At 46.8% G+C, this 14947-nt stretch overlaps 2 protein-coding genes across 12 annotated transcripts in view; one reads left to right on the plus strand and one right to left on the minus strand.

Annotated features, from left to right (window-relative positions):
• ALKBH8 (alkB homolog 8, tRNA methyltransferase) overlaps nt 1-4895 on the minus strand; it is a gene marked incomplete at its 5' end in the record, with an annotated part of 61767 nt that extends 56872 nt beyond the window's left edge. For 2 of the 3 annotated variants that reach the window (XM_083436389.1, XM_083436385.1), the window contains one exon: nt 4322-4565. In XM_083436389.1, the coding sequence (XP_083292515.1) occupies nt 4322-4565 (244 nt within the window). Of the gene's footprint in view, nt 1-4321; nt 4566-4856 lie in introns of those variants that run through there. The other variant, XM_083436386.1, reaches the window with a different exon arrangement.
• ELMOD1 (ELMO domain containing 1) overlaps nt 4419-14947 on the plus strand; it is a 45410-nt gene continuing 34881 nt past the window's right edge. For 2 of the 9 annotated variants that reach the window (XM_083436732.1, XM_083436738.1), the window contains exon 1: nt 4524-4650. The gene's annotated coding sequence lies outside the window, so the exon portion shown is untranslated. Of the gene's footprint in view, nt 4651-4980; nt 5289-6273; nt 6357-14947 lie in introns of those variants that run through there. The other 7 variants (XM_083436736.1, XM_083436739.1, XM_083436735.1 and 4 more) reach the window with 7 other exon arrangements.

The following is a 14947-nucleotide window of genomic DNA, read 5'->3' on the forward strand; positions in this document are numbered from 1 at the left end:
AGAAGGCAAATGCGAGTGGGGAACTTTCCAAACTGAATAAAGGGTAATCCTTGCATTGGGCAAATTGGAGCCACAACATTCTGTGAAGTAAGGCAGTTGGTTAAGAAAGACTCCCTGATCCACTGGGGACATTTGCATCGACCTGTAACAGGGCCTTCTCGGTGGTGGTGGTTTCAATTTGTGGAATGCCCTCCGTCGTGAGGTGTGTCAGCCTTCCTCATTACTTACTTTCAAGAGAAATTAAAAAAAAACCTTCCTATTTACTCAGGTTTGGAAATGTTTTTAAATGTAGGGGACAAGCAACAGCACCTTGACCTGCTGTGAGGACACATGATGCTGTCAGCTTGCAAAGCAATCGGGACTTGGGAGAGGTAGCACCTATCCTCTGTCTTTTCCTCCTACTAGGCAGGTGCTGTCTCTGTTGTCTTTTGTAAATACCTTCCCCTTTTGACAAGCCTTTTAAGCAGAGATATTTATCCCAGTCTGCAGCTGTACTGGAACTAGTTTTAACCATTTTCATGCATGGCGTTTTTATATGTTCGCCTTGTTTTCGTATATGGATTGTTTTTCATTGTTTTCTATAAGGAACTGTTTCTGTTTAATGGTTTTGTTTTTATGACTTGTGTATTATTTTATTACTTTGGCACCGGTGACAGGCCAGCGTCATCTGCTGCTGAGGAATCAGGCTAGTTTAGGGGGCCCACACTGCTGTGCTACACAAAACTCTGTCCTTTGGCAGAAGGAAACATCTGCAAGGCTCAGGAGGAATGACCGGGGGACTGCTCCTCACAGTCCACTTCACCTGCCACCTGAGGCAATGGTTTCATTCTGCCCATCAGTGCCCCTATACTGCCTAGGCACCTCCTACCAAAATCCTTGGTACAATGGTACCATAATCCATTCCAGAAGTCCATTCCAAAACCAAAGTGTTCCAAAACCAAGGCACGCTTTCCCATAGAAAGTAATGCAAAATGGATTAATCCGTTCCAGACGTTTAAAATTAACCCCTAAAACAGCAATTTAAACAGTGTTTCCGTGCACTGCGCTGCTTTCACCAGAAGTGGCTCAGTCATGCTGGCCACATGACCCAGAAAAACTGCGGACAAACTCCGGCTCCCTCAGCCTGTAAAGCAAGATGAGCGCCGCAACCCCAGAGTCGTCTGCAACTGGACTTAACTGTCAGGGTTCCTTTACCTTTACCTTTACCTTTACCTTACTATCTAACGAGAGCATTGATCCATAAAATGAAAGCAATAAACAATATACTGCAGTCACACAATCAATCAATCAGTAGCTGAACTGAGTTCCACACAGTCACAAAAACACAAACACAAAATAAATAGCAAAAACAGACAGTCCTCAGCATAACACTCAAAATGGAAGTGTGGTACTCAAAACAGAAGTGTGGCACTCAAAACTGAAGCGCAACACTCAAATCAGAAGCATACCACTCAAAACGAAGCATGTTTGGCTTCTGAAAAAAGTTCGCAAACCGGAACACTTACTTCCGGGTTTGCAGTGTTTGGGTTCCAAGTTGTTTGAGTGCCAAGGTGTTTGAGAACCAAGGTACCACTGTATTCCCCAGGCCTAGGGTTGCCCTTTAGCCTCCCACTGCTCAGCAAAAGCTCTCACCAGTGTCCTCAGAGATAAAGCAGTGGTGTGGAGCATCATCTCGGAACTCACTCAGCCCGTGATGGAGGCAGGTCTTCCCTTTCTGACAGGTGGCAGGGAACAGGTCCCATGGATGTCCTCTTGAGGCCATGGAGTGAGGCTGGGCAGCAGCTTGGAAGTTGCTTTGCCCGGCATGGAAGTAAATCTTCTTTCCCAAGGATGGTTTATTTGTTTAAATATGTATAGGCTGCAGCTTCATAAAATGGTGGAACATAAAAAACCAACATTTCAACATCAATAAAAGCACCAGTAAATGTTGGTTGGTAAAAAGAGATTCACATGGCAAAGGAATGTCTGAATAACACAGTTTTCAGAAAGCGTGTCAAAGAAAGTGGGGATGATTCCTGCCGAACTTCTACTGGCAGGGAGTCCCACAGGGCTAGGTCCATATTATTATTATTATTATTATTATTATTATTATTATTCTGCCCTATAGATCTCAGGGCAGTTCACAGCATAAAATCACAATATAAAAAACAGAAAATGCATAATAAAAACAAAAGCAAAGGCAACCCAACAATCTCCCCTTCCACAACAGGCTTCAAAGGCTCAATCTCTAGCAAAAGCTGAAAGAGCCACAGACACATGGGGGAATCATTAGAAGTGCCCCCATCAGAGGATCCCTAATGTTCTGTTTTTATTTCCTTTGTGGTGAACCATGAGGAAAAAAACACTCTGCATATAACTGGATGAATCGCCTCCACTATCCCAAGGGTGAGAACAAATTTTGAGGCTTAAGCTCTAGTTATCTTCTTGGCCACAAAGGCTGTTGGAGTTGGGAGAATCTTCCTGCTGTTGGGAAAATCTGAAGTCTGGCTCACAGCAGCCCTGAGTGATGATTTGTATATGGGCTATCACAGATACACACATGGTAGCGAGAACTGCTGCATCTCCTCACATCACTTCAAACCCAAAGGCATTTCATTAGGCGCAGGGGTTGACATTCAGCTGCCAATCATCAAGGCCTAGGTCTCCCAGGACTTGTACTACTTCAGACTAATGAGGGGGGTTGTGTGTGTGGAAGAGAACAAGCAATGCTCCTCTGTACTGTACTAGCAACTTGGTAAAAATTCCCTGTGCATAGAAAACTAGCAAGTCAGGAAGAAGACTAGGCTAGCACCCTGACAAACTACCTGTCCACGTGCAGGGATTTTTTTTTGGGGGGGGGGGGTTACGAGGAACATCCAACTATGCCAGCTCAAACACAGGTTGACCACCTCAGTAGGAAATAGGCAGGAATAACACACCAAGCAAAAAAAGAAAAATGAATTAACCATTGCACAAATTGCAAGGGGTCTGTGTGTCCTACTTTACCCAGGGCACTCCTCTATTTGAGTGGCTGTCTGGTCCAAGTCCAGTTTAAAGATAAAGGACCATAAAATAATAAAGGGCAGGAGCTTTGAAGTTGCTAATCAACCCCTAGTCAGCCGAATGAGCATGCATACAGGCTACAGCACAGAATCCTCCAATATGGTGAGATCATACCCTCCAACATTTCTCTGATGAATATAGGGATGTCCCATTCCATAATCACAACTTTACTATTTATATGCCACACATCTGACTGGGTTGCCCCAGCCACTCTGGGCAGCTTCCAACGTATACAGAAACATAATAAAACACTAAACATTTTTTTAAAACTTCCCTATACAGTGGTACCTTGGTTCTCAAACGCCTTGGTACTCAAACAACTTGGAACCGAAACACTGCAAACCCAGAAGTAAGTGTTCCGGTTTGCGAACTTTTTTCGGGAGCCGAACATGCTCCGTTTTGAGTGTTATGCTTCTGATTTGAGTGCCACACTTCCGTTTTGAGTATTACGCTGAGATCTGTCTGTTTTTGCTATTTATTTGCGTTTTTGTGGCTCTTTTTCTTTCTTTTTTGTGACTGTGTGGAACCCAGTTCAGCTACTGATTGATTGATTGCGTGACTGCACTACATTGTTTATTGCTTTCATTTTATGGATCAGTGCTCTCATTAGATAGTAAAATTCATGTTAAATTGCTCTTTTAGGGGTTGTTCTTAAAAGTGTGGAACGGATTAATCCATTTTGCATTACTTTCTATGGGAAAGTGCGCCTCGGTTTTGGAACACTTTGGTTTTGGAACGGACTTCCGGAAAGGATTAATTTTGAGAACCAAGGTACCACTGTACAGGATTGCCTTCAGGCGGCTCGGATAACTCCATACCCTCCAACATTTCACTGATGAAAATAGGGACATCCTAAGAAAAAGTGGGACATTCCTGGATCAAATCAGAAACCGGGATGGCTTCTATAAATCAGGGACCTCCCTGGAAAATAGGGACACTTGGAGGATCCATAGCTGTCAACCTTCCCTTTTTTTGCGGGAAATTCCCTTATTCCAGCGCCGTTTCCCGCTGCTATCCCGGATTGTTAGATATCCCGTAGACTGTCCCCGGGACAGGTGAGGCTGCTGATCCCTTATTTTCAAACCTGAAAGTTGACAGCTATGGGAGGATCTGTGAGATGCATTGCAATTTTTTAAGAAGTAGTGATTATTTCTAAATTCACATCTATACATATAACTCAGCACATGCATATTTTACGTCCTTTGGGGGGGGTATGTGTATTTCCCCCCCCCCTTTTAAAGTGCCTTAGTAGTCACCTATAACAAAGTGGGGGGCGTACAACAGGCCTCAATAGAGCGGGCCTGACCCTGGCACGACGGGCGGCAGCGCGCATCTCCCCCCACGGCCCCCTCGCCTCGCACTTCGCAGTCCTCGCCAGTAGGATGCGCCACGAGCGCAGCGTCCCTTTCCCTCCATTCAAGCTCGCCGAGGCTGCTGCGCCTCACCTTCCCGGGGCTCGGCGGCGGCGGCGGCTCTGCCTCTTGCGCGCTCCCTTCTCCTTTGATCCCTCCGGCGACCCACATTGCCGGAGCTCCGCCGCAGCTCGCTCCAGGGAGGGAAGCTTCGCCAGCTTCGCGATGGGACTGTGAGAAAGCCCGCGGCGAGGAGGTAAGCCAGCCAGCCAGCCAGCCTGGGGTGGGCAGGGCAGGGCAGGGCAGGCTTTCCTAACCACAGCACCCCACCTCCGGTCCTCAGTGCAACTCCCTGCAAAAACTAGAGGCTCCCCGCCGCCATCCCGCTTCCTCGCCCACTGCAACCCCTTGCATTTTTATTTATTATTATTTTTTGCATTGCTCCCAGTGCTGCATAGATACCCTTGCACGCATGCATGCGTTGCCTGGGCGGCGCGATTTGACCCCGCACCCTTCGCTTTGGGGTTGGCGGGGGCAGCCGCTGCTGCTGCTGCTGCTCTTTGCAAAAAGCCTCGAGCCCGGCGCGGGGTCGCCTAGCGACCAGCAATCAATTAATCATGGCGAGCGGCGCGAGCTCCCGGGGCGCCGCGCTCGCCCTGCACCCCGGTCCGCCATCTGCACCAGCCGAGCAGATGGGCGGAGAGGAGGGAGCAGTTGGCGTGGCCGAGTCGCGGCTATTGATCGTGGCTTCTGGCATCCGGGCTGGTGGTGGGGTCTGTTTTCATTGATGGTTCCTGGTTCGTTTGCCGGCGAGGCGCTTTGGGTGTTACTTTCTGGCAAGCTGCAAAATACTCCTGGCGTTTCCTTTCAGTTGAGGGGGGGCAGGCGAAGAAGGTAAGCAGTAGTAGGGGGGGGCAAAGAGGGGAGCTGCTTTCTTTGCATGCTTTTATTTTATCATTGGCCGGTTAACAGAGGATTAAAGAGGTGCAGCGCAATGCCTTACCTGCTGAGAGTGGAATTAAAAAGCCCTTTTTGCCTTCTGAGTTGACGCGTGCAAGAGCGTGCCTTTGGTGTGGCTTGGATTCACCCCAGCCCATTCATTCGGCCTCAGGCTGCAGTCCTATGCAAGCTTACATGCGAGTAAGCCCGGTTGAGCTTCGTGGGCCTTGCTTGGATGTAGGGTAGTGTAGCATCGCTCTGGGGGCCTTAGCCGCTTGGTTCCAATGGGCCTCCAAGTGGCTTGCGGAACAATTAACAGTATGATTTTAAAAATCGCCTTAAAACCCCGAATGAAATAATAGGAGTTTTAACCTGCCTATTTTTTAAAAAAAACTGCAGAACACCAAAGAGCAGCAAAATAGCAAAGCAATAAGGGAGGACAATTTCAAGTGGTGCAGGAATGGTGGTTGGTTTTAGCTTCAGCAGGGGAGACCCCCAATAATTCATGGCTCCAGAAGATTTATGTTTTTCCCCTCCTCCTTCCCCCCTCCACTTTCCTGCTCAGCCCCCACCCACAGGTACAGTCTCTGGAACAAAATCTAACTTGGGAATGGTGTGTGCTCTCAGCTTAAAAGTGACTTCAGAAGAGGTCTCCTTGGAAGTAAGTGGTGGTGCAGCCCCCAATCTCATCCACACTATGTCCCGCTATGTCCAGTGCAGCCTCCTCCTTCATAAGGTTGCCTGATACTGCAGCCCAGTCCTGTGTATGTCTACTCAGAAGCAAGTCCCCCTTTGCTCATGTGACTTACTTCCCTGTAAGTGTGCACAGGATTGCAGCCTGGATCTGAGTCCCCTCCACCCCAGAAGTTAATGTGGCTTAAGTTGGTATGGAAATCTGTAGTTTTACATTGGTTCGTAGATCACTCATTGATTCCTTTGGTTGCGAGGTCAGGGATGTCTTTGACTCAGGACCACAGAGATGCTGTAGCATCCTTGCTCCCAAGGCAGTAATTGAACAATAAGGTAAATAAAGCCCACCACATTTGCTCAGCAAAGGGTTGAAAAACAAAAAGCAGGATCTGGGCTGATATCCCAGGTGCTTTGCTCTGCAGTGTGTGTTTTGTGTGTTGTGCTGATGGCTTGACAAGCTCTCAGCACAAGTGGAACAGCCAATATGGTGGGAAGCAGGTAACAAAAGCTACTGTAAGCTTCTAATTTGGATTATAGCAACATACGATATGAGGTGATCTAGGTAGAGGTTTTGGTCCTGAGAGGGAGAAGGGGACCTGTATGAGCAGGATACAGAAATTTCTGTTTTCACAGGCAGCGCCTCCAACCTGTTAGGAATTAGGTTTTGCAGTGGGGAATCATTAGGGTGCCTAAGCTTGTTGCAGCTCTAGATAATACAGTCCTGCCAACCTGTATTGTCCCTTTAAAATAGGTTAGTGAAGGTGGGGGAACCTATAAAGACTGACACCATGATAGTTGCTGGATCCTTTTTTATTGTAGGTCACCCATCTCCATTTCTCACAACAAAGGGAGACTTTCTTTTATAAAAGGGGGTTGAAAAAATTCACCTGCACGCTTAAATATAACCCTGTTTGCTGCTTGTTTTTGTAATTGGTATTTGCAAAATTATTGAATCATATAAGTTTATGGCCTCAAAGACTTTGCTTTGCTTGTGTGTGTGTGTGTGTGTGTGTGCACAGGTCCTCCCTCCCCTCCCCCAAATAGATTTGCATGCACGGGACATTTCACTTGTCTTTTGTTAGTTTATGATACAGCTAAATGGAAAATATATTCAGAGTGGCTGCAGTGTCACTTAGCTATGGCCTGATTCCATCAGAAGCAAAAATCTGCTGCTTGCAATAAATATATGAGCAGTGTCTCCTGCCTCCTTCTCATTCTACTACGCAGTGATAAATAACTCGTGTCGTGTAAGCAACACTACAGGAAGATGAAATCTCCCAGCCTGATAACCTTTTAATATTTCGAGAGTAAATTTCTGAAGCTGTGATCTCCAAACTACATGGTGTTTTTCCCCTCATGTTATAGCTTTGTATACTTACATGGTGCTGAAAATACAACTTTGCACGTTTTTAAATCGAAACACATTCTGCAACTTCTTTGACCTGTGGTTTCCTATTTTACTTCGTTTCTATAAAACTCTGCATCCAGACTGGTTGTAAACCTTTTGTGTTTGTTTGTAATCGTATTTCAGAAACCAGCATTTGTTTGGTTGCCCACTTGATGGTAATAACTGCAAACGTACCCTTTTGCAGAAAATATTCTGGAAGCATGCTGTGAGGGTTGTGTGGATGGGGGCTAGATTGCTAGCCACACAGCCTAGAATGTCATCAAAGGATTTTGACATTTCAATATGTGTTTAATTTAGCTTAGGCAGTCATCAGGCTCTATAGGATAAAAGCTGCATTAAATAATGATGCACCCAACTAAAGTAATTCCTCTGAGCTGTGATGTCTGTTGAATGACAAAATATATTTTCTATGTTGCCTTTGCCTGGGGATCCTAACCTATTGGGGCTGGCAGATCTAATAGAACTAGGCAGCTAAGCCACATTCCAGTTACAAAACGCCAAGGTGGTGCTACATAGGCTGATTATACTTTCCTTTTCATTTATACACACACACACACACATTGCTGGTGATAGTACCAGCAGTGGGAGTGTGAATATACACATAGCTCCAGATGGTAGCTGATGTCTTAAAACAGGTAATCTAAAATCTGCTTCTTGGCGTCGTTCCTGCTTTTTGCAGAGCCATGAGTTGTTAGTGAGCATAGCAAGTAGCTTTGCTTGCTGTGTATATAATATATAGACCCTGCAGCACACTTAGCTTGCCAAGTGCTCAAGTAAGCCTGTAGATTTGAGGCCGGAACTGCATATTTGGTGGTGGAATCTGGGTCTCTTGTCAAAAGGTTGGTGATGGATTGGCGGTGGGGAATGATTTTCCGGAGGGAAGCCGTGGGAGGGAAGCTCAGCACCGAACTGTTGTTCCAGATATTTGTTTTGCCAGAACAGGGTCCACTTCCCTCAGGTGATATAAAGGGGATATCGGAAGTGATTTAAGAGCAAGTGTGGCATAGTGGCAAAATCCAGGTTCAAACCCCCACTCGACCATCAAGATCACTAGCTGACCCTGGATTAAGCTGTGATTGTTCCTCTGGTGGTGAGTTTAGATCGGGCAAAGAGGTGTCCCTCTGCCCAGCCCTGCTGGGCCTCCACTGGCAGAGCTCGTCATTCCACCTGCCAAAGGTGCAGGTGAGTGCAATTGCTGCTTGCAGCATTCCTGCCAGCAGTAGCTTGCAGCAAGGCCTGGGAGGAGAAGGCATTCTTGGGAGGGATTGAGTCAAGTTGGGGGCGCTAGCCCTGCTGCCATCATGTCACAGCATCGGGCCCTATCACTGTGCCAGGCTGGCACAGCAGTTTGCCTACTCCCACCCTTGTGCTGTGATTGGATGCGGGTGGCGCTGTGGTCTAAACCACTGAGCCTCTTGGGCTTGCTGATCAAAAGGTTGGCAGTTTGAATCCCCGCGACGGAGTGAGCTCCCGTTGCTCTGTCCCAGCTCCTGCCAGCCTAGCAGTTCGAAAGCATACCAGCGCAAGTAGATAAATAAGTACCGCTGCGGCGGGAAGGTAAACAGTGTTTCTGTGCACTCTGGTTTTCGTCACGGTGTTCCGTTGCACCAGAAGTGGGTTAGTCATTCTGACCACATGACCCAGAAAGCTGTCTGTGGACAAACGCTGGCTCCCTTGGCCTGAAAGCGAGATGAGCGCCGCAACTCCATAGTCGACTTTGACTGGACTTAACCGTCCAGGGATCCTTTACCTTTACCTTTTACCTGCCATGTGTGGCTGCACTGTGGAGGAAGCAGTGGCTCTGCCACTCCCTTAAGATGCACTGCTACCCAGCGAGGGTTTGGGTTGCAGTGCCAGTTGCTATCTCTCAGCCTAACCTACATCAAAGGGTTGTTGTGAAAATAAAATGGGGCAAACCAGAGGTGCCAGAGGTGGACATGCTGTTTTGGTGAAGGGCCACATTCCATCAGGCAGAATCTGCCCAGGACCAAATAACTGATGGAGCCCAGAGTGAGTGGAGCCTATCCCCCTTTTTCCGTCTTGTTGCCACCTCCTTTTCTCTCTCCATCTCTTTTTTTACACACTCGGCGTCTCCCCACCCCCCTTTCACAAAATTAAATAGAGGGCCACCTGCGGCCCACTCTGTACATACTGTCTAGAATTCCCTGTAGGGAAAGGTGGGCTTGTAACATAGATACAAATAAATTGTGTGTCTTTGTTAGAGGAAATCCCCAAATGTCAAGGGTAATATTTATTTCATTCTGGAACGCACCTGCCCCAGATTGAAGTGAGACACGCGCAGTGTGAGTCTTTGTAGGCTGGCTGGTTCTGATTGCCTCTGAAATTCAGGCCAACATCAGAGGCAAGGCCCAGCGCCTTACCTGAGGCTGCGTTCGTGGTGGTTGCAAATTTTGGCCAGATACAAAATTTAGAGGAAAGGTGGGGTATAAACACCACAACAAAATAAATTTTCCACTGGCTGTCTTTCGGACGCCAGCAGTCTGTAGTGAAACAGACGCTGCTAAATAATTAGTGCTTTCTGCCGAAGGAGCTCAGCAACGGACGAGAGACGTCACCCCTTGAGTTGAGATACCATCATTGTGGCTCACTTTACCAACTTGCTGTAGCCTGAGTCTTGCGGTCCTGGACATCGTGCGCCAGATTTTGCAGAACATCAACACAAGCACTGAAGGAGGATTTTCTTGGTCTTCTGCTTCTGCCATCACTCTTCTTTTTGGAGTATGTGTTGAGGAGTGTTGCCATTTAGGAATAGGAAGAACTTCCATGAGAAGTTCACAGGTTTTGGGTAGCCACTATTTGTTGTCATAATAATAATAATAATTTATTATTTATACCCCACCTATCTGGCTGGGGTTTCCCAGCCACTCTGGGCGGCTTCCAATAGAATATTAAAATACAATAATCTATTAAACATTAAAAATTTCCCTCGTTGGCCTTGTTCCTTCCAGGAGTGCTGACAGAGAGCTTGGGGAAGGGTCTCATCTCTGGCTTGGTGCTGTGCTTTGAGGGCCCTTGGAATGCTCTTTAATACACAGCATGATATATACACAGCGGGTGGCAATGTGGGTTAAACCAAAGCGCCTAGGGCTTGCCGATCAGAAGGTCTGCAGTTCAAATCCCCGCAATGGGGTGACCATTGCTTGGTCCCTGCTCCTGCCAACTTAGCAGTTCAAAAGCACGTCAAAGTGCAAGTAGATAAATAGGTACCCCTCCGGCGGGAAGGTGAACTCCGTTTCCGTGCGCTGCTCTGGTTCGCCAGAAGCGGTTTAGTCATGCTGGTCACATGTCCGGAAGCTGTACGCCGGCTCCCTCAGCCAATAAAGCGAGATGAGCATCGCAACCCCAGAGTCATCCGCAAATGGACCTAATGGTCAGGGTCCTTTTACCTTTACCTTCTGAAGTCTGGATCTACATTAAAAGTAGCATCATGCCGCTTTAAAAAACCATGGTGAAAGGGTCCTGGGAACTACAGTTGGTTGGCAGTGCTGCCAGATATTAGGAGACTCCTATTCCCCTCAGAGAGCTCTGGTTTGCAGAGGGTGCTAACAGCCAATCCCTCTCATGAAATTGTGGGAATTACAGCTCTGTGAGGGGAATAGGTAGTACGGGTGTCAAACTCGAATCAACTGGGATGGACAAATTTCTCGCCCACAAGTTGTCCACGAGTTTGGGGGGGGGGGCTTATTTATCTATTTTTTTCACTTGCACAGCAATTCATTCTGCTTTGTATTGTTTCTGGTTTATCAAGTAATTGGAAGGATATTGACACTGAGAAAATAATTACAGCTAGCCCTGAAGATAGTTCAGTCATTCGTGTGGAAGAAGTGCTGTGAGCTGCACTGGAATCTTGGAAAGGGTTTGATAAGGCCCTTGAGCTTAATCTTTCATGCCCCTCTGCTCTGTAACAAACTACATACTGTAATGGCAGTCATTGGATGAATAGGTCTTTCTGTCATGTGTGTTCACTTCATATTTTTTTTAAATTCAGCTGACATTTTTTTTTTTGGGTATTGGTTTAAACCGTGTTTTAGCTGTTTTGCTTGATTTTGTACCTTGAGACATGTGTGGAAGGCAGTTAATAAATAATATTGCGGTCGGGGGAAACTGTGGCTCAGTGATAGAGCTGGAAGTCTTGAGTTCGAGTCCTGGCCGCTCCAAGTTGGGCTGGGAAAATATTGTGTCTGAAAACTCAGAAAATAAATACAAAGGGGTGGGAGAGCAGGAAAAAACAAACCCCGGAAGGGCCATCTGACATCTCGGGGGGGGGGGGGGGCTTAAAAAGACCACCTCCTTGTGTGGCGGGGGCAGGGACCACTCTGCACCAGCTTCGGACAGGTGGAGATGGTTGTGTGTGGCCGTTCTGGCCTTGTATGATTTTGCTTCTACATGTGATAGCCGGGAACTCAACCCCTGTGTCTGAGGAGATCTACCTGTATATGTGTAAAGGCATCACGGTACAAACATTTGTATACATGGACTTTATACCTGAAGGAGCGTCTCCACCCCCATCGTTCTGCCCGGGCGCTGAGGTCCAGTGCCGAGGGTCTTCTGGCGGTTCCCTCATTGCGAGAAGCAAACCTACAGGGAACCAGGCAGAGGGCCTTCTCGGTAGTGGCGCCCGCCCTGTGGAACGCCCTCCCATCAGATGTCAAAGCGATAAATAACTACCTGACATTTAGAAGACATCTTAAGGCAGCCCTGTTCAGGGAAGGTTTTAATCTGTGATATTTTACTGTATTTTTTGTTTCTATGGAAGCCGCCCAGAGTGGCTGGGGAAACCCAGCCAGATGGGCGGGGTACAAATAATAAATTATTACTATTATTATTATTATTATTATTATTATTATTTATGAGGAAGAGGGTTGGTGACTCCTTGCCACAGCTCATCACTTGGTCCTGTTTTGTTCAACCCAGGAGGCCCAAGCAGGGCTTTTCTTGTCTCTTAGGAACGGGCAGAATAAAATGTGATCAGGTCAATAATGCCTACAACTCATTCCAGGAGCTGCTATTAATTTTCTTCTGACATCTCTTTGATCAGAAAACAGGAAGACAGATGTCTCTGTTTGTTGGCTCTGAATTCTGTTGATTTAATTGCAAACAAAGCCAAGGAATTCAGCTGCAAATTAATTTTTTTAAATAAGCAGCAATAAAATAAAATCCCAAATTACTTCTGTTGACAAACACTCTTGAAAATGCACATCAGGAAGCGGAATGACTCAATTTACACCTTACCTTTCCTTGCTGTTTTTTTTTTCTGTTTTCATCTTTTATCTTCCTCTAGATCTCCCCCTCTTTAGCATATTTTTTAACCTTGCATTTTTTTAAAAAACACGCCCCCTCCTAGTTAAGCATCTTGCCAGGATGAAGAATCTGCTCTTTTCTTGATTGCGCCAAAAGGACCTCTTTTAGCTTCCTCCTTGTGCTTTGGCAGAGGTTGAATTGTCCTACCATGATGCAACAGAGGCAGGATTCATCTCTGAAGCGGTTGTGTGAGTGTACGTTGGAGGCACATTTTGTATTTTAAAAATACATCTGGACCTACGGTGTGCTGCCAGTGAATGGTGCCTTAACCCACTGCCTGCCACATCCATCTTCATCCTGATTTCTGCCAGAGTCACCTCCTCGGCTTCCGGCCACACAATAAACCCAATGCTTTCATCTCTCCTTCTCTGACATCAGGTGCCATTTTGAAACTATTTTGGGTGGGGGGAGGCACTTAAGGAGCTTCGAGGGGCATCACTGGAAAAGTGATGTTTGGAATCCTAAGTTGTTGGAAACCACAGGAGGGGGAGAGTGCTCTTGCGTTCGAATCCTGCTGGTCAGCCACTGTGAGAACAGAATGCCAGACTAGATGGGTCATTGGCCTGATCCAGCAGGCTCTTCTTACGTTCTTATGCTGAGGTAAAATAAAGAGTCAGGACACCTTTGGTCCCCCAAGTGTTTCTGAACTGCAACTCCCATCAGCCTTAACAAACATGGCTGATGATCTGGGATGATGGGAGTTTTAGGTTAGCAGCACCTGGAGGTTTCCAACACATGAGGTAAAACACTTAAACATACCTTCCACTGCCACTTTTAATTCTCACCTTCCAGAGCTGCTTTTCCTTGTCTTAAACATAATCTAGAAGTGTCAGAATCAGGGGTCAACAAACTTTTTCAGCAGGGGGCCAGTCCACTGTCCCTCAGACCTTGTGGGGGGCCGGACTGTATTTTTTTTTGGAGGGGGGGGGAATGAATGAATTCCTATGTCCCAAAAATAACCCAGATATGCATTTTAAATAAAAACACACATTCTACTCATGTACAAACACCAGGCAGGCACCACAAATAACCCAGAGATGCATTTTAAATAAAAGCACACATTCTACTCATGTAAAAACATGCTGATTCCTGGACCGTCCGCGGGCTGGATTTAGAAGGCGATTGGGGCGGATCCGGCCCCCGGGCCTTAGTTTGCCTACCCATGGTCAGGATGGTAATGCTAGACTAGGCCACAGGTGAAACCACCAGTCCATGCAGCATGCTTTTGAAACAGCTTCTGTCTGGCTCCTGGTCATGTGTGTTCATCCTAAGAGTTGGTCCTGAGGAATGTGCCTTTGCTGGTGGTGCCTGCAAAGCCCCTTTCATCCACACCCCCAGCTTTACCTGCCCCTCACCTGATGTCATATATGATGCTGGGATCTGTGGCAGGTGGGCGTGGCTGGACTGGAACAGTCTTGCAGGCCAAATGGGGAGGCTGGTGGACCAAATTCGGGCCAAGCATTCCCCACCCCAATTTAAGGATGTAAAGGTAAAGACATAAGTACTATAAATTGGGCCCCTGAAAATGCACCAGCAACCAGGGCAACTGGTTTGATATTAGGGTAGGCTGTTCCTACTGCCTCACCCCTACAAGCGTCAAGGTGATGGCATTTTGCACCTGTTGACTTTTCGGTTCTTTGGTTGGAGAAACGCACGGCTGTGAATTTCGGAGGATTGCCTTGTTTCGGTTCTCGTACCGTTCCAGAAACTGCGAATTTGATCCATTTGGCAAACTAAATTGAATCTCACCCCCTGACTCTTAACAATTGGCCATGCAGGATGAGATCACACAGCAGCCTCTGGAGGGCATCAAGTTGGGGAAGGCTGCTTCAGACCAAAGGCCAAACCTATTTAACCTTTCACCCTGCCAAGTAATTGCAAATCACATTCCTGGCACTTAAAGAATTGGATGGCTGGCTCAATCAGGGATGTCTGCAGATGCTGAGTAAATCTATGGAACCAGCTGTTAATTAAACTGCATGGCCCAAGAGAGAAAAAGTGAGCACTGATGTACATGGTTGTTCTCAACTTAAGGTCGCTGTCAAAACAAGGTCCCTCTTGTTTTTATCTTTCCTTTTTTGCTTTTCTGCCCCTCTCCCCACCTCCCGTCTTGATACAACATAAGGAACATCAAAGGCATCTTCAGGGAGTGTTAGAAGCCAAGCTTGCCTGCCAAGGCATTAATGAAATCAGT

Source organism: Podarcis tiliguerta (assembly GCF_965153285.1).
Source record: "Podarcis tiliguerta genome assembly, chromosome: 4".
In the NCBI taxonomy this organism is placed as follows: Eukaryota; Metazoa; Chordata; class Lepidosauria; order Squamata; family Lacertidae; genus Podarcis; species Podarcis tiliguerta.